The 25,942-nt window shown below is 43.2% G+C and overlaps 1 protein-coding gene across 1 annotated transcript; it reads left to right on the forward strand.

The window, feature by feature from the left end:
* The first annotated feature begins 5,815 nt into the window (after positions 1-5,815).
* Positions 5,816-24,268, forward strand: ISOC1 (isochorismatase domain containing 1). Its single transcript, XM_010971566.3, has 5 exons — positions 5,816-6,166; positions 15,654-15,773; positions 15,878-16,081; positions 17,899-18,015; positions 23,051-24,268. Exons 1-5 carry the CDS (start codon positions 5,840-5,842, stop codon positions 23,195-23,197), a joined length of 915 nt encoding a protein of 304 aa, XP_010969868.2. The 5' UTR covers positions 5,816-5,839; the 3' UTR covers positions 23,198-24,268.
* The last annotated feature ends 1,674 nt before the right edge of the window (positions 24,269-25,942 follow it).

Consider the following 25,942-nt stretch of genomic DNA (forward strand, 5'->3'; position numbering starts at 1 on the left):
GATCCAGCAGAAATCAGCTCAGGGTAGGCTGTTCTATCTGCATGGTCACTTAATGTCCTATCAGAATATAAAGTTCTGGCACAGGTAATATGGCTTTGTTCCAAGACTGATGGTGTCTGCTTTGTAATTCTTGCATTAGGGCTTGCCATAAATCTCATGGCATCTTTTTGTACCCTTGGTATTTCCAATACCATAGGATATGTCAGGTTAGATGGCCTGAGAGGCAGGGCTGCTTGCACCCCTGCTGGGATCTCCTGCAAAGCCATTTCTACTACCCTGGGCCCCACTCAAAGCTGGCAACATTTCATGTCACATAGAATGAGTCTTGGCATTATTCTCAGTTGCAGAATAAGCTGTCTCTGTAATATAAAGAGGTCTCCCAGGCCCTGTGTTTCCTCTTCGTGGTGGAAAGTATAAGTGCAAGCAGCAATAATTTGTCCCGGACTTTGAAGGGGGTGTCTCGGAAGGCACTAGGACACTAGACCCTAAAATCTTACCAATGTGGTCGGTCCTTGAAACTTCTTAGAGCTTCTCTTTCTCTCTGGAGCTCTTTTGTCTTACTAAGACCTTCAACAAATAGTTACTTTTTGCTTCTCTTGTCCAATTAGCATGATGTTATCAGTCTGGTGGATGGTGTCATGTTCTCAGGTGTTCAGCCACTTTGTCTCCTCAGAGGAGACATAACTAACATAACTTTGGATTGAGAATGTAACTATATGGCCCATGGAGGAGCTGCCCTAGGAGCACTGTGTCTGGCCCGGCTCCCATAAGCTTTAGCAGGATGTTAAATCGTGTGTGCTAGTAGTTTCTTAATTGATAAACTTACACTCCACATCCTTGGTCATGCACCCTCATCTCCAGGGCCATGCACAGTCTCTCAGCCCCTGCTGGTATGTGCTGGTTAGATTCTGAAACCCCTTTGAGATATTGTCCCTTTCCTTCCTTATCAGGCCCAGTACAGCTATGGCTTGGTTTCGCTGTTACTTAAGTCTGTGTATGGGCTTTGATACTGAGGGAAGGTGGGCGGAAAATCCGGGGAAAGTTCGTGTCTTGCTGAGGAAAAGCCTCTGCACTGTCTTCAAAATACAGGAGAAAGCTAGTCCTTAAGAAATCTGAGGACTCATGATTTTTGGTGTTATCAATCCCATTCCGTGTGTCATGGTTCCATCTCTCAACCAGGGCCCTGACCTTGGTGTAGAAAATACACATTGTTGAAGAGTTTAATGTTCTTTGGAGCTCTGCTACTCTTAATATTAAGTTCTAGTCCTGGTCCTCAACATTCTCTGTGTTCTCACTGCAGGAATTGAGCCTCCTCCAATGCTACCAAAAAGGCATTCTGGCTTTCACACTTAGCTACTAATTGTCAATTATCTTTTTATCTTTTTCTAGAGCATCAGTAAAGATTTGCAATTGTCACCTAACTCCTTTATCTTTATAATTATGAATTCCCACCATATTTTTCAAATGATTGACAGAACTAAGGCATTTCTTTCCACTGGTGTATGATCCAAGTTCACCACTGGTGAAGTTTGCACGATTGCCAGGGACTCTCTGTGCTCTACTTTCCAGAAGTAGTGAGGTATTCATTACTAGCCTGACAGCTTGCAAATCCCATCCACACTGACTTTCTTAGATCATTCCTGGCACCAAAGGTCACAGGTTGGTTTCCTTGAAAGCAAACTCTGAGATAAATATTAGCATGCTGGGGACTTAAGAAGTGCTATATCATTTCTTCAAGTGTGCTTTCTGTCTCACTATGTCTTGATCCTCCTTTTTGAACTCCAGTTACTCATACATTAGACCACTTGATATTGTCCTACAAGTCTCTAAGTCTATCTTCATTCTTTGAAAAATTCTTTGTGTTCTTCCCATTGCATAAATTCTATTAATCTTTTTTTTTTTGTAAATTTACTAATCATTTCTTCTGTAACCTATAATCTGATGCTTAGACTATCTAGTGAATTTTTCCCAAATATTGTACTTTTCAGTGTTAAAACTTACATGTTTTTTTGTCATTTTCATCTCTCTGCTGATATGCAGCAATCTCTGCTCATATTCTCTGTTCACTGATATAAATGTCCTTTATACCTTTAAATATACTTATATAATAACTGCTTTAAAGCTCTTTTGTCTTAATTCCAATATCTGCATTTTCTTGAGGTCTGTCTCTATATACTGGAGAATTTTCAACAGAGGAGTGATATACTCTGAAATAATGTTTTTAAAGTGCTATCCTGATTGCCATGTGGTAAATGGACCCAAGGGGTACAGAAATCAGTGAATAGGCACAGTTTATGAGGACAGTGCTATGGTCAGATGAGGAACTGTGGGTTCTGTCCAGCAGAAGTCCCACCAAGACGAGATGAATTACTCGAGACTCTGTTAAAAGTCAAGAGAGCAAGAGGGAGTCGGAGACCAACTCCTCGAACCTCTCAAACACTCTAATATTTATTGTGTACAATCAAAGAAAGGATCACAAACAATTGTGTCATGGAATGCAGGAGCTTAAGGAAAAACAGGATCGGGTATAGATCATAAAATCCACAATGAGTACAAAGACTTAATTTATCTTCAGGGCAGTCATGGAGGGAGGGGAACAAGGTACATTCTTCAGATATAAGAAGCTGATTACAAAACAGACCACCAGACCAGCCAGTTCCTTGTCTTGGGGGGTTATAGACTATCTAAACAGCAGAAAGCATGCGCAGCGTTTATAGCTGAGGGCATGGGTTGTTGCTTTGCAATGAGCAGAGTAAACCCTGAACTATGGACCTATGCTTAAAACAAGCCGTGTCCTGCGTTTATAGCAAGGGACACACAATGGCTTTGCCACTGCGGAAGCAGCCCTAAGCTAGAACCTCAACTATGCAAGCAAAGCATTGTCGCTGCTTTTTACGGCAAGAAGACAGGCGTGCAGATGCACAGGTGCCTGCTAGCAAAGCACATCTGTTTTTCTTAAAGGTCACAAGTGGCTGGGGTCTATTACAATTTATTAATCCAATCATGGGCTCCTATAGGAACCATGGCAGTTTGGTCTTCTGTGGTGGCACTGGTATGGATGAGATGGTTTGGATTCTGACCATCAGGTCTTATTGATAGATTGGAGGGGGAGACAAAGAGGAAAAAAGGATAAGCTCATGGTTATTGTAGTTAGAAACTAAAATGGAGTTGCCACTTGCTTACATGTTAACACAGACGGAGAATGTGTGGGGAGGATGCAAAACCAAATTAAATGTGAGAAATCTGTTAGATATCCAAGTAGAGATACCGAATAGGCACTTATGTATGAGTCTGGCATTCAGGAGTGAGGTCTCGCATGACCTAAGTTTGGAAGTCAAAGGTCTAGGGGTGGTATTTAAAGCCATGGATCTTGAAAAAGAGGTGAGAGCTAATCCCTGGTGTACGCAAATGTTTAGAAGTCCGGGAAATGAGAAGTCAGAAAAGAACCTGAAAATGAAGGAGAAAAAGAAATAAAAGAGAATGGTTTTCAAGAGATAAAGTTAAGAATATGATTCAACATGAAAGAAGTGATGAGCCTGTCAAATGTTGCTGCTAATTAGGGGAGTAAGAAATAAGCCTTTGTTGTATTAATCCACTGAGATTTTGAAGTTTGTTTCTGCAGTGCATTAACATATTCATCAATACTAAATAAACTAACTTCTTGAATTGCTTGGAATTTAAAGTCTGAAAGTAAGTGCTTAACTTTGACTAGTAAATCTCCTGAGAGTCCTATATGAGATCACTTCGGGCATTTTATTTGTAATGATTTTGTCAGGATATGTTCTACTTGTTAGAATACCTGCTTATGAATTCTTATTCACTGACTGTAACGACATGTATAAAACTTAATACTCTAATAACTTGATTAATAATAGTCTAAAAAGAAGATTAATTCATTAGAGAAAATGTGCACTCATGGCCCTTTTCTAGCATATTGATGCACTGCTTGACACACTTGGTACTCAATAAAGGTGAATGTGCCCATCAAAGACCTATTTTATTATTGCTATATGATGTGCTATTACCACAGAGACAGCACTATTAAATGGCCAAAGGCCAATCTCAGGTAGTACAATGGATACGGAAATTGATTTCTTTACTGAAAGTCGGAAACCTACTTAAAAAATCTGAGAGTGGATTAAGTGTGTTGACTCAAGGCCAACAGGAAAGACTGCCAATGGCAGAGGTATTTGTTGAGGGGGCCTGAGGTCCAGACCAGTTTCCTATCTCCAACCTGCTCTGTCCCAGAAGGGAGAGAGGGGAGAAGGCACACTTTTGTAATTAGTCCACTTAGAATAGGTACTTTTTGTAATCAGCCCAGAGGAAGTACCTTTTTCTTATCAGCACAGATTTGAACATCATAAAGAAGACTTCGCAATGGAGTGATATCTGCAAAAATAACATTCGGTCTCATGGGTTCAGACTACAGTCCTCCCCCACCCACTGCCACCTTCAGCTCTTTAAAATTTTTTTGAAAAAATTTTTTTCAATTTAAATTTTTTAAAGTGACGTATAGTGGATTTAGTTTTAAGTGGGATGATAGAGTATGATGAGAAGCCAGAAAACAGACTATTTCCAGTAGCTTGGGTTAAAGTGAGCAATAAAGGGCAAAGGATGGTCTTAGCATTACTTTAAAGCAGTGATTCTCAACTGGGGGCAGATTTGTTCCCTGAGGGATATCTGGTAATGGCTGGACGCGTTTTTGTTATTGCCACGATTAGGGCAGTACGGGGTGATACTGGCATCTAGTTAAGCAGAGGCTAGGGATGCTGTTAAACAGCCTACAAATAAGCAAGACGGGCCCCTTGAAAAAGTAGTATCCATTCCAAATGTCAGCAATGCCAAATGAGAAACCCTTCCTTTTTTTTTTTTTTTTCCTAAAAAGAGAAAACCCCTAATATCTAAAATCTAATTCTGTTTAGATTCATCAGCCTCCTTCCCAGGACCTGACATTTAAGGAAACTTTGTTCAAAATGGATACTTTTCTAATTCAAGCTAATTATAGTACCTTACAGTGCTAATAACTCAGAAAATTATTTTATTTGAAGGTGATTGCTTTTACTCGCTTAAACACAGTAACCTCGGTTTGAATATAAAGTCCTGCTTTTTAGTCTTAAACCCCTTTATATTTTGCAATTCCCACTCCAAGTTCTCCCGGAAACTGGGTTGAGATAAAGAGAGACTAAGATTTCAACTCCACGACTATGTTCCATCGGACTGGAAAAAAACGGAAATACCGCGTCCTGGATGGCCCTCCTAAGGAAGCATTGACTCCCGCCGCTCTTACGGTGTCTCTCAGCCTATCCTACTGGTTTTAAGATTAATGCTGCCATCCTCAAGGACTGCATGCCCCTGGACGAGGCCAACAGGTAACGCGTCCCAGCAGATTCAGCCGGGCAGCCCCCTTTCCCCAAGCACAACCCCACAGTCCCGGAGAACAGCGCTCGACGGTGGGCGGACCGGGGTGGAAGGCGGGCCACAGTCCACCTCTGAGGACCCGAGCACCTCAGGCAGGTAGAGGGCACGCAAGGAGACCAGGCTCTCCGCGACCCCGCCGAGTCGCGGCGGGAGGGCCCGCGCGCCACCGGAAGGCTGGAAGGGGCGGTCCGGGCGGCGGGCGCAGGCGCTCGCCCGCGCGCCGGGGCCCCAGCACCCGGCCCTCCCCGGCGGTCCGCCCTCCGCCGGGGCTGGGGGAGGGCGCGCCAGCCGCGGCCGCCAGGACCCGCCCCCTCGCCTCCCCGAGCGGGCGGCGGGCGGCGGGCGGCGCGGGGAGGCGGGGCCGCGGCGGCCGGCCGTGTCTGCGCCTCGCGGCCTCGGAGCTGGCAGACGCTCCGGGAACATGGCGGCGGCGGAGCCGGCGGTGCCGGCGCTCCCCGGCGGCGGCGGCGGCGGCGGCGGCAGCGGCGGCGGCGCGGGGGCGCCGTCGGGCACCGTCCCGGTGCTCTTCTGCTTCTCGGTCTTCGCGCGGCCCTCGGCTGTGCCGCATGGCGCGGGCTACGAGCTGCTCATCCAGAAGTTCCTCAGCCTGTACGGCGACCAGATCGACATGCACCGCAAATTCGTGGTGCAGCTCTTCGCGGAGGAGTGGGGCCAGTACGTGGACCTGCCCAAGGGCTTCGCGGTGAGCGAGCGCTGCAAGGTGCGCCTCGTGCCGCTGCAGATCCAGGTGGGTCCCGCGGGAGGGCCGTGCGCCCCACCGCTGCTCCCGGTCCCGGTGCGTCCCCGTCCCCGCCGCGCTCCTCAGGTGCCCCGCGGCGGCGGGCCCTGCGCGCCCCGCCGGCTTGGAAGGGCCGCGTCGCTGTCGCCAGCCTCGGGGACGGCCGAGCGAAGGTGCCTGTCCGAAGGTGACGGTCACCGGCTGTCCTCGGCCGAGAACGGGGCGTGGGCCTCCCTGCTCGTGGCGGCTCGCGCGAACGCCCCCACGTGTGTGGTCCTCAGCCGCCCGCATCCGCTTTGTGTGCCAGGAGCGAGCCCCAGCCTCCTGCGTAACCGAAGGGCTGTGCGGTGTAGCTGTGTTTTTAATTTGGGGTGATGCAGAACTGGGGAAAAGAGATTGTGGGGAGCGTTGGCCTTAGGGTTTGTTCCCCGATTTGTGTTTACCACTTGCGGAAGCGCAAACTTTAGGTGTCAGATCCATCCTCCCTTCTCCTCCCCAGCTTTCGGCTCTTTGATCGTGAGCCTTTCCTAACCGTGAGTCAAGTAAGAATTTGTTTAGCCTCTTCCTAGTAACTGCTGAATCTGTTGATTACATATACATCTCTTACGTTGCAAAAGTCATTTGACTCAGGACTGCAGTACCTTCTTAAATACCCAACTTTGGCCCGACCATTGTTTCCTGGTCGTGCAGGCTGAAAAAGTTGTTATACCTGAGGATTATTTTATACCTTTAAAATTTTTTTAAAAAGGCATTCTCTTACACTACGCAGATCTGCTTCCCGTGTTCTTTTTACGCTCAGAGGATTCCCTGGAGAATTTTATGTATTTGAAAAGCAAGAACAAAAGGTATATTTTAGGTACTACACCATAACGTTTTTTTTCTTTTCTTTTTTTTTAGAGAAACCGATAAGCCGTTTCTTTGGAAGACCAAACTGAAATGTGGGTCTCGGGCTTAGAAAACATTTTAGTATTTTAGTGTCATCTTCTGAGGATTATTCTCTAGTTTGCTTGTTTTTTTTTTCAGTCGTAGTTGGCCACGGAATTGGTTTTGTTTATCACCCCAGCACCCAGGCCAGAAGCTTCCAAAGTAGGTACTTTAACCTGGATAAAGTTCTTTTGTTCGGAGGACGAAGGCTGGGGATTCCACGGTCAACCCTTGGAGTCAGATGGTGTCTGATACCGTAGAAGTTGCCCTGTTGTCGGGAGAATTGTGGTTTATAGGTGTTTACTACTCCCCATTTTTATGTCTTTCGGAGCTTTCATGGCTGACACCTCTCTGCAGCCTTCCCTGTCAGTCTGTTTAGATTATTGCTGCCAAAATTTGGAAGAAGTTGGATGCACATTTTACAAATCCATTAATAAAGGCGAGGATCCAAATGCTAACTGAAGAGGTCTGGAGCTTTACTGAGGATGCAGGCTTCTTTGTGATGCATTTCCTGTAGTGGTTGGGAGGGTGGGTGGGCTGTTACCTAGTAAGATGTTATGCCAAACTGTCACCCCTTCAAAGCCAAGTCTTTAAGGCCTTTTTTCCCCCAAGATAGAATTTTTTGTTTGGAAAAATTAAAGGTCTGTGTAACAACTCTTTTTAATCAGACGTTTTAGAAATTAATAATGTATATGTATATACCTGAAATGTCTTGTACGTTCTCAGAAGACATTACATAATTCAAGTAACATGTAACTTTTGAAATATTTTGCTTGGCATAGAAGATAAAATGTAGTTAATTTCTTGTGATGATGTTTGAAGTAATAATTATAATAAGAGCACTCCTCTGATCCATCCTTTAAAAAAATCTTATCTTCTTTCACTAAATAGTCCAAGAATCCTTAAGTAACTGTTATATGATACTTTATATATTATAAAGTATTTAAAAATATTTTTCTTTTATATTATTTTAGTGTCACAATAGTTTGACTTCTTCAGTTAGATGCCTCCCCCAGCTTAAAAATAGATAATGTGGAAAGGTATACACACACACACACACACACACACACATATCCCCATACCTATTCTGATGTCTTGTTTATATGAGAAGATATGTGTGTGTATGTGCACACACATGTGTGTGTATATGTGTATGTATGCTCTCAGAAGAGAAAGGAAGAGATTTCTTTTCATGACCATTTTACTATATTTTTGGAACCCAGCTGTATAATGCTAGAGGCATGGACGTTTTATGACTAGACCAGAACATAGAGTTCGTTCCACAAACATTTGAGTGGCAGCTGTAAGTACCTGGCACAGAGGATGTAAACATGGATAAGACCCAAGTCTTGTTCATTACCTAATAATCTAACTCTTTATTCTGCAGAAGAGCAGAACATGGAGGAAATTGTCTGAGGTGCTGCGGTGATAGTGATAGAGCTAGCGGGGCACGCGAAGGTTCTCTCCTGCGCTGACCATGTAGAATTCGTGTTCTCATTCCATGCTCAATGAAAATACCAAGCAGAATGCAAAACAAACCACAGACTTGAGCTTGTAACATCGTTTGTTCTGACGCTGTTCATTGTTTCTTTGGAACAGATGCCTGTCACTTAGGAAGACTCGAAGTGGCCGTCAGTGAGGCCATGCTCTGGGGACGACAGGCCCCTTCTCCCAGAGGCAGGGATAAAAACCATAAGTTTGGTCACATGCCGTCCACGGCTTCAGTAATGTTACTTGTTACTTCTCCAAAAGTAGGCCTTAGAGCGTTGGTGGCCCTGCTCACATACCTATATTCTAGAATGTTCTTAATTTACATTGGGACTTGAGTTTGCTGCCATGCTCGTTCTGACCGCTGTTGCTATTCACTGTAAAACACTGTCCGTGCTGGTGATTGGTTAGCAGCCCTGTGGGGTCTGATCTTTAAGACCCCACTGCCAGTGTTAGGCTGTGGTAACGTTGTAGTGTCTTCTCTTCTGCAATATTCTGTCAGTGGCTGCGTGTCTGCTGATGGCTCAGGTAGCTGAGGACAGTTCACGTTTCAGGCACGGCTTATGTGTCTTCTGCTTTGTCACAGTGCTTGAGGTCTGAGGAGTTTTGAGACACAGGGGAAGAAATGTAAATGAGAGGATTATACAGTGGGAATTTAGATCGTTTTGATGACTTACAAGTGTGACTTTCTCAAAAGGTATTTCCCAAGTTATAACTAATGGAAAATTCAACCCTGGAATCTCATGTAAATTTGGTGTCACACCACCAGGTATTTTTCTAGCTTGTCACCAGGGAAGACAGAGCCCAAGTAGAGGAGAAAGAAGTGGATGTGGTAAGAATGACACTCCGGAGAGGATTTTACTTGAGTGTGGAGTGGGGGGGGGGTGCTCTGGCAGCTTTGTGTGGGCAGAAGGTAAGGGCTTCCCTGGGAAGGTTACTTTGACCTTTCCCTGAGATGGTTAATTGGGAAGGGGTTCTGTTCCAGCTTTCACTTTCTTGGAGGTTTATTACTACCACTATTATTTTAAACAGAGGCATGGACATTTTATAGCTACAAGAGACACCGGAGTTCGTGATGGGAAGGGAGACAAGGCAGGGTTTGGAAAGAGGAGGGAGAGGAATGGTTTCCCCTTGGGCTTGCTTGTTGCAAGGTGGTGATTTGATTATAGGACCTTTCCCCAGGGAGCAGGTTCATGAGCTGACGCTTAGAAGCTCTGGAGTAGAGAAGCAGGCCAGACCTGCCTTGGGAGGCAGGCAGTGTCAGAGCAGCTGGTTCCTGAGGGTTTCATGTTGTCTCCTCCTGACTTTTTAAAAATTAAACATTCCAAATTACCGCCCAGAGCATGGTACACTTTTTGCCCCTTGTGGATACAAAAGAGGCTACTGTAAATAAGCTATGTTCGAGAGTGGGAGCTGTGATCTGTGGTTGGAATTTTTTTTTTTCTTTCGTTTAGTTAGCCAAGGGAAATCTAGTGTCCATTCAGATGTCACTGTGTTCCTGGGATCTTGCCAGTGTCACCTTCACCTCAGCCTGCCGTGCAATCTAAAGAGGTCCCCAGTCCTCAGCACCAAAATGGGTGGAGATAGCTGGCCTCCCTTGGCCCGTTAGAAAGCTCATACTTTAACTGCTAAGCTTGTAATATTAATGCTTGTGACATGAGTGCTTACAGTAGGTGAGTATGTTGTAAAATAAGAGTGAAATAAATATTCTCTTGCAGCCTGGATTAAGAAGCTCCAGACCTAATTAGTCAGGAACAGATCATGTAATTGTAAGTGTTTCGGTGATATTTGGAAATCCACTTTATGAATCATTTCTTAAGTCTACAGACTATGTTAATATAACAGGTTAGGGAATATCCGTATTTCTATTTAGATATTGGCTTCTTAAGGGATCTTAGCTGTAAATGGTATTGTAACCTCATTATAGAAACCTGTGCTGAAGTTCAGAGTGTACTGTATGTTTCCTAGAGGAGGCATCGCACAGTGGTTATTGATTGATTACATGAAGCGGATTTAATCTTTGAAACAGCCCTATGAGGTAGATACTGTTTCTGTTGCTTTGTTACAGATTCAGGAACTGCTGTTTGGAGATGTTAATGATTTGCTTCATCTCATGTAATTGAAGTGAGTGGCATTGAGATTTGGACTCAGATTCCTGTGCCCAGGGGCTGTGCTGGGTAGGCTCCCTTGTAACCTAGGAGAGTCCTATCACGGAACTCTGTGTTAAGGGAGTCAGTATCGGAACAAGGCCTTACTGGTCACACTTCCTTGGGTCCGCTTCTCAGTGAAGTAACGATACCTTGTGTCGCCTTCTGGAGCCTCTCCCAGGCAGATTGCACCTCTGTTGTGACTGTGACAGACCACCAAATTTCTGAAAACATCACATTTACGACTCCAAACTTTGTTCCTCAAGGTACACGGTATACTCACTGTGGTCCTTCGCTTGGGTGTTGCTGCAACAGAGTGCCACAGACAGAGTGGCTTATACAACAGAAACTTACTTCTCGCAGTTCTGGAGGCTGGAGATCGCCTTTGGCTCCTTCTGAGGGCTGTGAGGGAGAGTCGTTCCACGGCCCTCTCCTGGCCGCCGGGGTCTGCCGGCCATCTCTGGTGTCGCTTGGCTTGTAGACACACCATTCTCCTCTCTGCTTTCATGTTCACAGGGCCTTCTCTGTGTCCAAATTTCCCCCCTTTTCAAGGACACCGGTCATGCTGGATTAGGCACCCACTCTACTCCAGTATGACCTCATCTTAACTAAGTATGTTTTCAGTGACTGTTGCCAAATAAGGCCACTTTCCGAGGCGGTTAGGGATTTAACATGAATTTTGGAGCACACAGCTCAACATGCAGCACTCACCATGCATTACTGGCGTGCAGAGAACAGGACCAGCATACCGTGTCTCACTGAGCGAGGCCGGCCACCCTGTCCGCGCCTGTCCTGAGTAACTGGGGACCAAGCAGGGGAGGAGCAGGTTCCCTGCAGATGGAGCAGCCGTGGTCAGAAAATGGTCAGGGCGCGTGTGGTGGTGAAGGACGGGAAGTACTGTAAATACTGGTGATGGTAATAATGGGACTTGGGGGTGAAAAGTCTTCTGAATATGAAATCTAAGGTCAAATCCCAGCTATGACAGTTCTAAAGAAAGTGGACAAGTGTTTGTATTTGAAACTGGTCTCTTAAATTCTTGCTTGAGGAAGCCGTTGGCTGTGATCAGCTTTTTGTATTGAAATATGGACACTGAAATCTGTATTTTTATGTATATGGAGGAGGGATATGTATATAGGTAGATACATACATGTATGAAGGTGCACGTATATACGTATTTATTTTTACACGTGGTTTCTTCGTACTTCTTGAATGTGTGTTGACCTGTAATTGCTCTACTTGCTTGTGACGGCATTTGGTCAAGTCCATTTTTAATTTGCTGTCTTGCAGTTGCAGCACGCCTGAGGATGAGCAGCACTTTTAGTTATCTGCAAGGCTTTGGTTTAAGACAAATTTCTGAGTCACATTAAGAAGTCCCTGAATTATGGAGTCGGTATATAATTTAACAACAGCTATTGAAATTCATGTGGATTTTGGGTGTATGGGGGGGGTTGGTTGGACATGATTAGAGTTTTTCAGTGGGTTTTTTGTTTGTTTTGTTTTTCTTCTGTTTTTTGGTAGCCTCAAATCCTCCTTTCTGTCCTGTAAAATACAAAGGTTATTTATGAAGTAGCATCTTTTCCCTCAACTACCACAGCATAGGGAGACCATTTTTTTAAAATAAGCTTTTCATTTTAGAATAGTGTTAGATTTACAGCAAAGTTGCACAGACAGTATAGAGACTTCCTGTGTACCTGTACCTGGCTCCCCTCTTGCTAACGTCTTAAGTCACTGTGGCTCACTTTGTCACTGCATTCCCATTAGCTGAGCTCCACACTCAGTCAGATTTCACTAGCTTTTCCCCAGTGCCCTTTTTCTGTTCCAGGGTCCCATTCAGGATGCAGATTACCTTTAGTTGTCATGTCTCCTTAGACTCTTCTGGGCTATGACAGTTCGTCAGAGTCTCATTGTTTTTGATGACCTTGACAGTTTTGAGAAGTACTGATTAGATATTTTGGTAGAATGGACCTCAAGTTTTGGTTTTTCTGATGTCTTCCTCATGCTTAGGCTGGGGTTGTGGCATTCTGAGGGGAAGATGGTGAAGGTCATTCTCATCACGGTCAAGGCTACATTCTACCCACAGGACTTCTTTGATTACCTTAATCTTGATCACCTGCATAAAGTAGGCAGGTTTTTTTTCACTGTACGGTTACCCTCCCCCCTGTACTCTGCTCTGAGGAAGCAGGCCATCTTCCAGGGGATGTCATCTCCTGAAGAGAAGACTTTCTAGGCATTTGTGATTTGCTAAATTATAACCAGTCATCTCTGCATTTAAAAAAAAAAAAGCTTCACCCCTTTAGCTGTATGGTTTCTTTCTTTCTTTAACTGAAGCCTTACTCATGATGAGTTCCTGGGTTAGAAAGGCTTTGCAGGGTGGTGAGGATTTCAGGGCTGCGTTTTCTGACTCCTCGGTCTGTCTAATATGACATCACACATCTGGTGTGGTCCCCTGCCCAGAACAGATACCTCACAGCTGAAATGAGGTGTAGGGAAGCACCAGGTAACGGGAACCCCAGGAAACCCCAGCTCTGAATAATCTAGGATTTCTGGGTAGATAAGGCCTTATTCCTTTAAACATCTCAATGTTGAATATCTTGATCATTTTATATGGTCATCCTGAAATACTACATAGCTTCATGTTTTTGTAATGAGTGTGATAAGGTGACGTTGTCCGAGTTTATGACCTGCAGACAGCTTGTTACTCCTTCATGGGAGTCGGGACTGTCGTTGACTTTTGATCTGCTTGTATTGTATTCTTATTCTCTTCTCCGTCAGCTGTCGTTTCTTGCTGCTGTCAGTTTGCCTCTCCAGCAGTTTCCTTTCTGATTTGCTCTTTGTAACCTTCTGTGAATTTAGAGCCCAGACAACCAAACTTGCTAGTCCTGTGTACACAGAGTTATCAGAACAGCGGAGATGAGATCTGAGCGTGGGGAGCTCAGCAGGTGGAAATGTGAGTGTGCTGGTTATGGTGTGACTGCCCAGAGTTTAGTTTTGCTTCCTTGCTGGTTTTCCCGTGGGGCAGAACGGCAAGATTGCCAAGTTGCATCACAGTTGTTTGAAAAGGGGCAGTTGTAGGTAAACTGCTTTTCACAGCGTGCCCTGAACACATTCTAGGTGACTACGGACCCATGGGCCAAATGCATAAAAACAATACATATAGATTTTGAGCCAGGATTTAATGTTTACTGAGAATTTAAGATACATAGTCATAAGTAGTGATTGGTTTTCAACATAGTTCCTGAAGTGCTTATGTATACATCATACTTACTGCTTTTGAAAGTGACCATATGGAAGCATAATACTTGTATTAAAATTTTAAGTAACGTAGCAACCGAAGGTGGAATACATAATTTAAGATGCTTGAATATTTATTTTAAACATACTTTGTTGGCAGTGTAGGAAAACCCTCTCCATAGTGTTAGGATTACAGATGGCACTCCCATTCTGACGAGACCGTGGTGTTGGACTGCATGTGGTTAATCAGCGCACGTTTGTAGAGGAGATTAAGGTGCCAGAGTCCTTCAGACCAGGACAAAGATAAATAAAGGGCAGGCTAACTGGAACAGTCATGTTGTTAAAAGATTCCTTTTAATGTTTCAGTGAATTCCCATTCTAATTGTTTCTTGAGAGGATGTCTTGTGCAGAGGTACTAAGGCAGAGTCTAGGGCCGGGCTGGTGGTCAAGGCACCACCATGGAATCAGGACTCAGATTCCTCTGGAAAATTATGAGTAGTTATTTTCTGTGGGTGGTTTTAGAGAGAACAAAACAAATTAGAGGGGAGGTTAAAGGGGTGGCTATTAAGAGTAGTGGTGTAGGTTCATTCAGAATCAGACCGCATCCTGATGGAACTTCCTCTAGTTTGAGAAGGGAGAAAGAAAAGCACTATGGAGTTTGAAGAACCCAGTGAGATTAAATTCTTGTATTTAACAGTGATTTTCACTTTTTGGTAGATCCTTATTGGGCCCAAGTTGTTAGAATAGACTAACTCCAGCAATTTATGTGAAGCTTGGATCTAATTCCCAGCTCTCCTTGACTTAATTCGTTGACTTTCCCAATTGTGATAAATACGTGTAAGAATGCAGATTCAGCCTTATGTCTGTCCATTTCACAGTGGTGATGTGCTTGGCATCATTTTATTGCATTTCTTTGAACTCTAAGAAGTTATTCTTGAGAATAAGAGCTTAATATTTCTGTGTTGATGATAGCATTAATTCTGGATTTGTTTCTGTTTTTTAAATTTCGTGTTTTGGACAGTAGGAATTCTAGATTTGTTTCTGTTTTTCTAGTCACTGCTACAGATTATTTTAAATTTTACTGTTTGTACTTGTGAGCAATGCCATCATCAAAGTTAGGTTTTTACTATTTCAACATTTTGTTCTGAATTATAAAAGTAATACATACTTTTAAACAATATTTGGGAAATGTTTTTAAATAGCATCTGAAAAATAAGAGAAAGGTATTATGAAAAAATATTACCAGCATCCCTAACTGTATAACCACTTGTTACTATTTTCCTATATTTGCTCCTACTTTTTTTGTCATATTTTTACATAACCGATACATTATTAAACTGTGTTCTGTTTTTAAAATTAACATAGATTATCAGCATTTCTTAGATGATACAAATTCTTTGAAAACATGTATATTATTTAAATTGGCAAAAATGTTTGTCAGTGAATGTGTTAAAATTTGTGAAATCATTTTTTGTATTGCGGGCTCTTGGTTTATTTCTAATTTTCACCATTAAAAGCAATTCAGTGAATGTCTTTGGGGATAATTTTTTTCCTGTTATTCATATCATTTCTTTTGAATAATAGTTGTAGCTATTGACTTAATGGGTCAAACAGTAGAAATGTTTTTCTCTCTTTACTGACCTCTGCTGAAAATAAATGTCACTGTATAACGAGTGCTAAATCATTCTTTTTTCTTTTTTCCTCAGCTCACTACCCTGGGAAATCTTACACCTTCAAGCACTGTGTTTTTCTGCTGTGATATGCAGGAAAGGTTCAGACCAGCCATTAAGTATTTTGGAGATATTATTAGTGTGGGACAGAGATTGGTATGCTTGTTTGTTTATTTTTTTCCAATTTGCATGATATAGTTTCATACACATACATATGTATATTGCTAATTATCTTTGTGGGTTTTTTTTTCCCCCCACAGTTGCAGGGGGCCCGGATTTTAGGAATTCCAGTTATTGTAACAGAACAGTACCCTAAAGGTCTTGGAAGCACTGTTCAAGAAATTGATTTAACAGGTGTAAAACTGGTACTTCCAAAGACCAAGTTTTCAATGGTATTGCCAGAAGTGGAAGCAGCATTAGCAGAGATTCCTGGAGTCAGGAGTGTTGTGTTGTTTGGAGTAGAAGTAAGTACCTCTTGCTATGTTTTGCACACAATATTGTTTGTAGAAAACTTGTTATTTCCAGAATGTAATTTCGTATGCAGATGACCGTGTCAGTAATAATGGTGGGAAATAGCCACCATTTATTAAGTGTTGACTATTTGCATTGCGCTGATCTAAATACTTTATATCACTTCGTCGAACTCTCACAGCAATCCTCTGAGCTAGATACTTTTGGTCTCAGCATGTTATAGATTAGCAAACTAAAACCCAGATGCTATATATGTCTTCCCCAAGGTCATATGGCTAGCTCAGGAAAGGAGCTGCACGCGGACCTGATTGATTCTTGTGCCTTTACTTTGAACCACTATACTTTTGGAACACATTTTCTTTCACTGAAGGCATTGTGTTCATGTAGGATTTCACCTTGGTCAAATTTTTTAGAAAAACCTTAGAAGTCATGTAGTTCATTGTCATTCACGTTTGAATCATGTACATATTTTTTTTAAAGGAAAAAAATACTCGTGGATTCCTAATGCTGATTGAAGTGATTTTTGTTTGGTTTATTTTTTTTGCACATGTATAAATAGAGTATAAGTATTTAATCATAGCTTTTAAATAGCTTTTGAACTAAAATTTGTAAATTGTGAAAAAAACTAAAAACAATGAAATCCAAGTAGTAATGTTAATTTAAGATACCTATGATGTTTTGATAGTAGGTTTTAGTTTTCTTTTTTTTTCCAATTTTTTAAATCATTTTTTTCCCTTCCAGTTTGGTTGAGCTGTCATTGACATACACTGTATACTTTTTGGGGGGAGGCACTGGGGATTGAACCCAGGACCTTGTGCTTGGTAGGCACTCTACCACTGAGCTATATCCTCCCCACCGATGGTAGGTTTTATAGTAGTAAGTTTTACTAGGAGAAAGACATAGCCTCAAGTTTAAATGTATGTAAAATATTTCTGTATTTTGACTTAAATAATGACAATATAAAGGAAGCTCGTTTGCATAAATATGCCATGCCGAGTGCTGTTGCTGACTTTTGTGCTTTTCTTGCTTGTTCATCATTATTAGACCTCATGCCTAATCACCGTCATCTTTAGCAGTCCTTCACTGCTAATTTTAATGAGTTGTCAGTTGATAATTCTCCATAGTTCTCTGGCCATGTGAAGATAAGGTTGGCATCGTGGCATTATTAAAATCTGCTTTCGTTGGTTGTATAATCCACTTATCGTTGGAACATGTTTTTGCTCTTTATTCTCTACTAATGAATTGTTTCAAGGTAGTACTTACAGAGATGGAATCTGTATAATGCGTTTGCTGGTGATGTGTACCGGGTATTTTTTGCCTGTGTTACAGGTTATTTTTAACCTGTCCTACCTTCAGTACTGGGTGCCTTGTAACGACTCAGTTCCCCCACCACTGTCTCTGCCTGCAGTACTACAGACTCATCCTTTGTGCTAGGCACTCGGTGTGAATACAAAAATAAACTCAACTGCGAGTGGCACCCAGACCAGGTGGGAGCAGTCGGCCGTATGAAGGTCCTCCAGATGACACAGATGAAAATCTTTTAAAAAAAATCCTCTCAGGGCTCTAAGACTGCGCTCAAGGTTCCCAGTTCAAAGAGCACTGATGTAATCCAGTTCCTGACTTTGGAGAGGAACCCAGGGCCAGAGATGCCGTTTATGCTCGACATCACTAGTGAGTTAGAGGCGAGACCAGATGTCGGACAAGGTCATCAGACCTGTAGTGCCCTTCCTGCTTTTCCATGTTATTGCACATTTGGCAGATATTTTTAGTTTACCACATTATTACATACGATCTTTCTCTTTCCTTCTAGACTCACGTGTGCATCCAACAAACAGCTCTGGAGCTAGTTGGCCGAGGGATTGAGGTTCATATTGTTGCTGATGCCACGTCATCGAGAAGCATGATGGACAGGATGTTTGCTCTTGAGGTAATTGTCCTGCTGTAAAAGAAATCATTTACCACGTTCTCCAGATAAATGTGAAGGGTATTGAATATGTAGCAGCAGTGAAAGATGTACCTCTTAAATTTCAGCTTGGTCTGACGATTTCAGACTCACTGGTTGCAGAGTCTCTACTCTGCACCGACCGACCTCTGGGGTCTCACCACTGTATCCTGTTTTATATCTTCTCTGTCTTTGCAACCAGATTTCTAGTGATGCCAAACGCTCCTTTACATCTTTTGTCATAACTTTGCTATAGTTTTACACATGGACTAAGAGGTATTCCAGAAAGCTTAACCTGAACTATTTAGAGATTTGCAAATTAAAAACGGTCTAGTTAGGCTTAACTCAGCCAAGATCTAGCCAAAACCTAAGGCGTGGTGGGCCTAGGCCTAGTTCAGCCTTAACGTTCGTCCTCTTCAGACTTGCATTTCTGGGACTAGGAGGTGAGTCACTGACTGTGGGCACCGCACGTGCAGTGTTCCCTGACTGTCTGGGCTGGAGTGTCAAGACGGACCCTGGAGTCAGGGGGTTGTGATTTTCATCCACTTTGCGTAACAGTAGTCTTCCTTAAACATCTCCTACTCCAAAACTGTTGAAACACAAACTACCACGTCATCCTTTGAAACCTCCCCTCCACGTGATGGATCTCTCTCTTTCATGTTTCGTTCTAATTCTAATTCTATAATCGTTTTAGAGTAATGTAGGTCTGGATTGAATTGCTGGGTTTTCAACTGGTGAATGAACATGGAAATTATAGATTTTTTTGGAGACCTCCAGTGTTCCATGCACAAGCTGACCTATTAGCCACTTTCTCGATAGCATTGCTGTCATCTCTTTAGCCTAAAATGTTCCTGGGGTGGGGAGTTGGGCAAATAAGAAAGAGAGGAAAGAAAGAAGGTGAAGTCAATGGGCAGGGCCGACGCAGAAGCAGGTGGGCAGCTGGCAGCGGCAGTAGTTTTAAGGCCCTGGTTGCACATCCCTTCTCTTATTCCTGAAGAAGTGAGTCCTATTTTGGGACTGTAGGTGGAGATGGTTTTATTTCTTTTGCTCAGCTATTTTCAAGTTTATTTGAACTGTTGGGTCCTCTGGTTAGTTAGGTACGAAGTGTTGCTTCTTCCCATGTAAGCAAAGCTCTTCCGGCTATCCTTACAGTCATGAGCTATCAGCCTCCATTTTTCAAATCTCTTTGGTAATCTTGGTTTAAACACTGCCACTGTCAGATCCATGTCACCTCGGCAAGCAGCGCTTTTCCTGTGAGTGACCTTTATGGTATTGCTGAGGCCCTGTGTTTCCAAGGAAATGAAAAGCCAAAAATGTACAAAACCAAAAATCTTTGCTTGTGAAGAGATTTCAAGAACTTCTGTGCTGCATTCATTTAAGTTTTTTAGCCATGTCCTTATGCCATTTACTACAGAAATTTTTGATTGTTGGCAGTTCTGTCTTCTAACAAAACTCAGAATAAAAAGTCAGTCATTTACCCTCTGAACCTTATTCTTTTAGAGGTAGCCTGTCATCTCACCAACTAGGAGTCCAGACCAGGCAGGGATAACAGGGGTTTCAGTACAGGTTCTGGCATTTTGTAAATTTGTGTCCTTAGATAGATTATCTAATGTCTGTGCCTCAGATTTCTCATTGGTGATGTGAAATAAAATACATATTTTACGGTAAGACAAGAAAAATTTAAACATGAAAAAGTTTTCGCTGCCCGTTGGCCTCCTCTCTCCCTCCGCTGTGCACTGTGTCTGCATAAAGCTTCCACCAGACCTCCCCTGTCGGCAGCCACACCTGCTCAGCCATAGAGCAACATTCTCCTACCGTCAACCAGACAGCTCCTTAGAAGATAGCATTCCTTCGTGATCTTTAAGGGGCCACAGTATCACTTAGATCTGGATTGTGTAACCTGTCAATGATACATCATTTAATCAACAGCCCTCTGTCTCAAAAAACTTACATAACTGTGCTTTGACTTCTAATAGGTGAAGCTATTCCCAGAGCTTTCCGTGGGGCTGCACTTGGGTTATAATCCTCAGTTTGGCTCGAATAAAATTTTCCATTTCTTTCTTCTATCAACTGATTACTTTTTCATCAGCCGTGAAATAGAAATAATAATAGTCACTACGTGGGAGGATTTTTGTGAGGATTAAGTGAAATAATGTCGATAACACTTAGTGCAGTGACATACACGGTAAGCACTCAGCTATTAGCCGTTGGCTTTTATTTCACTGTAGCTCTGATTTGTTGCTGTCTTCATGAGGTTTGTCTGGTTAGACAGGTCTGCGCATCTGTTAGCTTCCAAGGCCCAGAAGGGATGAGTCCTGAGAAGTTGTGAGGAGGGAAGGAAAGAATATGGTCTGGGGTGGATGGGGAAGAGCCTGCAGCAGCCGGCATCGCCTGGGGTTAAAGTGCAGAGGTGGAGAGGGAGGAGGAACCAGGTCGGGTGGTGTTGGCGGAGATGTGCCACGTGTCGGGTTTCTCCTCTCAGCCTTCATTTGCTCTGGAGGCATTTCAGTTAGTCCCTAAATCCTTGGGAGAAATGTGAAGGCTTTTCTTTTATTCTGTGACTGTGAAAGTGGAGTAGCAGCCCGCCAGCTCCCCTCTCCCCATCCCTGCAGACACGCCCACGTCGGATAACTCCTGACACCCCGCCCCACCCCCACTGCAGTGCCTGTTACACTGAGGACATTCGTAGCTGCCAAAGTCAGAGACGTCTCTGCCAGGATCTGCGGCGTGTGCTTTCTTCCACAGGACTTTTTGAGCACCTACGCTCTGCCAGGCATTCTTCTTGCAACGTACAACTGCAGAGTAAATGTGAAGTAAAATAGAATGAAAGCCTGTCGATGTCCTTGTCCTTCTGGGGAGTTGGGTTTAGGCTTTTTGCCCCTGCCCTCCCTGAGGCTGTCATGGCTTTGTGCTCTTGCATTTTCAGGTTTGTGGGTCAGAGTAACCTTTCTTTCCCTTGGCCTAGTTGGACTGGTTTTGCAAGCGTAAGGGAGGAACTCGGGAAGCCTACTGAGCCATGAACCCATTAGCATTAAACAGCTGGAGTTTTAATGGGCCCTTTTGAAGCCGGGAAGTAAAGTGAGCTTGGTGCCGGCGCTGCAGGTGTCCCCTAGCTCAGGGTGGCGGGCGGGGGCCTGCTGGGGTCCAGAAAGGGGCCCGCTGTTCCCTTCCTGCTCAGGTACCCTCTCAGCCTGGGGCTTGGCAGGCGCCGAGGGAAGGTCTGTGAGCCCGATGTGGAAGCTCTGCATTCTTAGCAAAGGCGTGAACCGCACCTTCCCCCGACGCAGCTTCTTGGCTTGCTGAGTTTTGAATTCAGTCAGTATTGGCCATATCTGAGTCTGGAGCGAAGTCATTCTGTGCAGGTTTCAGTTTACTGAGGCGCGTTTCTGTGCCTCGAGCATCCCAGCTTGCCCCTTCCGGGCTGTAGGGGCTCAGCCTCCCCGAGGACTGTTGGCTCAGGCTGGACCCAGCTCTGGTCAGCAGAGCACTGTGGAAAGCTGGCTGTCGTATTTCTTCCTCAGTCCTGGGAGTGGTTTTCTGTCCTTCCTGCCTCTCCAGGGAACTAGAAAGATTACTGAGAACTGACCTTGTGAGCACTGTGGAGTGTATAAAGCACTGTCACAGACATGTGATTCAGGCTCGCGCTGAATCACTGGCAGCCCGTTGAGTCAACAGGGAGCAGTGAGGCCGGCAGGGCAGCCGGCTGGTGAAGGGCTTGCGTGACTGGACATCCACCCAGCTAAGCTCCAGCTGGTCTGACATTTATTCCCCACCCCTCCGTCTGAACCAGGCACACAGTCCTTTGAAATTCCTCAGGGTTTTGATACGATAGTCAGGAGTTGACTGAAAAGCAAGGAGGAGGAAATTGGTCTCCAGAAGGCTCTGTCCCAGCGTACAGGACACTAGCAGCCCTGCTTCCTCTTTCCGGTGTCACTTTCTGCTTGTTTTTTTCATTTCTCAAGACTTCTGGTCAGCTGCTCTGCACACTCCTGTACGGGCGGTTGGAGGCCAAGCTTGCTTTCTGATGAGTAGGCTGTGGCTCAGACTCCCTTCCACTCATAAAAAGGAGGGGTCTGCCAGGGGGAGGGTTGGGCCTGCGGACCCACAGCCACCTGAAGGGTTTACTCTCACTGCGACGGATGCCCTGGCTTTTCCGGTGACTCTTTCTTCATGACGGGCCTGCTCTGGGTCTTTTCCTCCGACTTGCACAGGACTTGTCTCACCACCTCATCTTCAACGGCTCTTCCACTGGGTGCTCCTTGAGACAACAGTTGGCCTGTTTTTTTCCCGAGGGTTTCTGTTAATAAGTACATGCAGAAAATGAGTCTCTGCCCTAGAATCTCTTCTCCTCCCCCCCACCCCCGCTTTTCTCCGCTTTCTCTTCTTTGCCCTCCGCCCTCCCTTTTTCCTCTTCCTCCCTCCTCTGCACTCACCCCCGCCAAGATTTCTGTCCTTAGCTGTATTATGATTACTCAGGAGCAATTTAGCAAGGACATTCTTTGACTTGTCAGTGAAACTCTCTGCAGCCTTAAATTTTATATTCTTGTTTAGTGATTCTAAACTGATGGTGGCAACGGTGGTGGTTCCATTATCAGCCGGGGGGCCGTTCTTAAACCTCACATGAGGCTCCTCTAGTGCCCGCATTTCTCACTTGTGGGACGGCATGCACATTTTATGTCAGATATTTGGAGACAGAAAAAAAAGAAATGAAGAATCATTGTACAGTCCTTAGCTTTGTTTTCACGTCTGTCCCTGGCACATAGAAGTCATAATATTGGCTCCCTGTTTTCTTTTACTTGTTTCTAGTCCTTACTGCTAAGACTGAGAATTATCATGATGGGTTTGTGGCTTGGCTAGTTTGAGATCTCTGCTCATCCCTGAATTTGATGGTGTGGCTGAAGACCATGGTTTTGACAGAGGACACTAACTCTTGTCTCCTGGCATGCTTTTTGCTGTTTTAATACAATGTTCTTTCTCATGGGTATTTCCTGATTTGTCTTTATCCTTTTTTTTTTTTAAGCGTCTTGCTCGAACTGGGATCATAGTGACCACAAGTGAGGCTGTTCTGCTGCAGCTGGTGGCTGACAAAGACCATCCAAAATTCAAGGAGATTCAGAATCTGATTAAGGCGAGTGCTCCGGAGTCGGGGCTGCTTTCCAAAGTGTAAGATGTTTGAAGGACCGGTATGCTCCTCACCATCAGGGGACAGGGCTGTAAGCTCTTGTCTCCACTAGAATTAAAACGTTAAATAAAAAATTGGCTCCTTTTTTGCGCCTCTTAGTAAAACTTAACCGTTAGACCATTTGGGTACCAGCATTTAGTTACAAACGTCAAAGGCTTCAGGTGCTGCTTGTCTTCTTTTTATGTTCATGTGCTTTTATTTATTAAAACAGTTATAATGGAGGTGCCTGTTTTGTCTAAACCATATACAGTGATCATACTTTCAAAAGTGCACATTCTTGTGAAGTTTTCTTAACTTGTGCATAGTGGAGACAAAGATCTATCAGTACTGGTTTGACTTTCGTATTATTGTAAGATTATATGTTATAATTTAATGTGGATTCAGTGCTTTTACTTTACAGGTTGATTGAAATAGGATTATTATATGAGAAGTTAAAAGCAGGGCTCTGGATCGTGTTACCCCTTCCCTCACAATGCAGTCAACTTATTCACTGAGTAAGTTGCCTTGATTTAACCAGATGAAGTTATGTTGAATAATTATATAATTTCTTACTTATGCTAATTTTCTTATTCTGGTCACCATCACTGATTTTCTATTAATGTTCTCTTTTTTAGCTGAATCTTTTACCTAGAAAGATTTGTTGGGCCATTGCTCGTTTTAATTTTGCTGTTTTAACAGATGGGATGAATTGCAGTGTCATATAATTGGTGGAGGGCTGTTTTAAGATCTTTGAAATATTCTTTTAGCTGAATACCTTTACAGTTATCTTGAATACGTCTTCTGATACGCACAAGATTTATGAAAAGATAAAGGCTGGATAAAATGTAGTTTTAAGAAACCCATATTCTTGTCTGATATTTTTTCCACCTACCCTCCAATTGTTAATGCAAAAAGCCTCAGTATGATTTGGTAGCATTCATTTTGTAGTCATTACTGCCCTTCAATAAATTTATTTTCATTAAATACTTATAATAGGGTTTTAAAACTTCTTTTTAAACATTATGTGAAATATGGAACATGGCTGTCTTTTATATTAAAGTAATTAAAGAAAATGTATCATGTGGATGAATTTATTTCGCCCCCCACGTCATGGCTCTTTGAAGACTGTTCTAGGGATGCTGCTATTGGTTGAAAGGCATAAACTTTTTGACATTTGTAGTCTTGCAACTCATGAGAATTTTCAAAGACAGAAGGAGGCAAATGGATTGTACTGAAGGATCTTCTTCATTTAAGAGCAGTAGAAATGTGTATTTTGTCAGTGGTAACAACCAACCAAGCGTTCTTCTTATCAGTATATTTAAATATTTTTTTCCAGCTGACTTGTGTGTCAAAAAAAGAAGAATCAGAGATTTTTCAAGTTTTTAATATGTTTAACCTAGTGTTTCTCAGTTTCTAATATGAATGCAGGTCACCTGGGGTTCTTGTTAATTTGCTGACTTGATTCAATTGGTGTGGGTTCTGTGCCTGATATTTCTCATTTCCAAAAGAAAGGCAGTTTCCACCAGGGCTAGCTGCTTGGAAGGGATGATATCTTGAGTAGCAAGGATTTAACTAACATCACCTGTTTTCCTCCATGGTGCCCAGGCCCTTCGTTTACACAGCTGAAAGAATTCAGTGACCTTGAATCAGTTTCTTACGGCTACCGTAACAAATTACCATGAACACTGTGGTTTAAAACATCACAAGTTTATTATCTTGCAGTTCAGTAAGTTGCAAATCTGAAATGGGTCTCACTGGGCTAAGATCTGTCTTTCCCACTAGATTCTAAGTTCCTAGAGGGTAGGACCTGTGCATTTATTCTATATTCACTCTGGAAACTGATTTTGAGAACCTACGAAGTTCTAAACATTGTACTGTGTGCTGAGTATAGAAAGATGCCCCTAGGAGGCTTAGAGTCTGGTACAAAATCAGATATATCGTGACCTCTCAGTAAATGTGAATTGAATTATGTCAAAGGTTCAGGAATGTCAGTACAACATTAAAGTTCAGAGAAGTATACTTGTGAAGTCTGCCTTCTCCCCATTTTTTGCAGATCATGCAAAACAAGGTGACAAGGTCTTTATTATTATAGGAAACCTGAATTGATTTTAATACATTATGCTTTGAATTTGGAAGTGCCTATAATTTTGTAGGATAACAAAATTCTTTTTAACTGATGGGAATAAGGACCTTGAGGACGTAAGCAAAAGAATATTCCAGCGTGTTGAATTGCGGGGGTGGGTTTCACTCACTGAAACGCTGAAACATCTGCAGAAGCTTTATCTAAAGTTAAAAGTAAAAAAGGTGATAACCTATTCTAACCAGGAAACCCAATACCCTGTCACGTCCATTTAAATACCACGTTTCTCTGATTAGGAGGAGTATTTTCTCTTTTAAAAAGTTGGTATTTGGGTCAAAATGACTGTAGATCTGGGTGGACCTTTAAAGATCATGATCTCAAAGGTCCGTTTCAGCTGTGAAATTATAAAACGGTTTTATTTTACAAGTGTGGCTAGTGAGGCCCAGAGACAGCTGCTGTTTGTCAAGTTGCAGAGGTGACGGAAGGCACAGCAGGAGAACTGGATGACTCGACACACTGACGTGTGTGTGCTTCCAGACGTGAGTAGATAACGCCGAAAATTATCAGAAGGGAGGGGGAAGAGCCAGAGAGACGACCCATTTTGGAATCTGCAGATCAGTATACTGTCTTGTTTTGTTTTGAATTCACTTGTATATTTTATTTCTTTATTT

This window comes from Camelus bactrianus, chromosome 3, assembly GCF_048773025.1.
Source record: "Camelus bactrianus isolate YW-2024 breed Bactrian camel chromosome 3, ASM4877302v1, whole genome shotgun sequence".
Lineage (NCBI taxonomy): Eukaryota > Metazoa > Chordata > Mammalia > Artiodactyla > Camelidae > Camelus > Camelus bactrianus.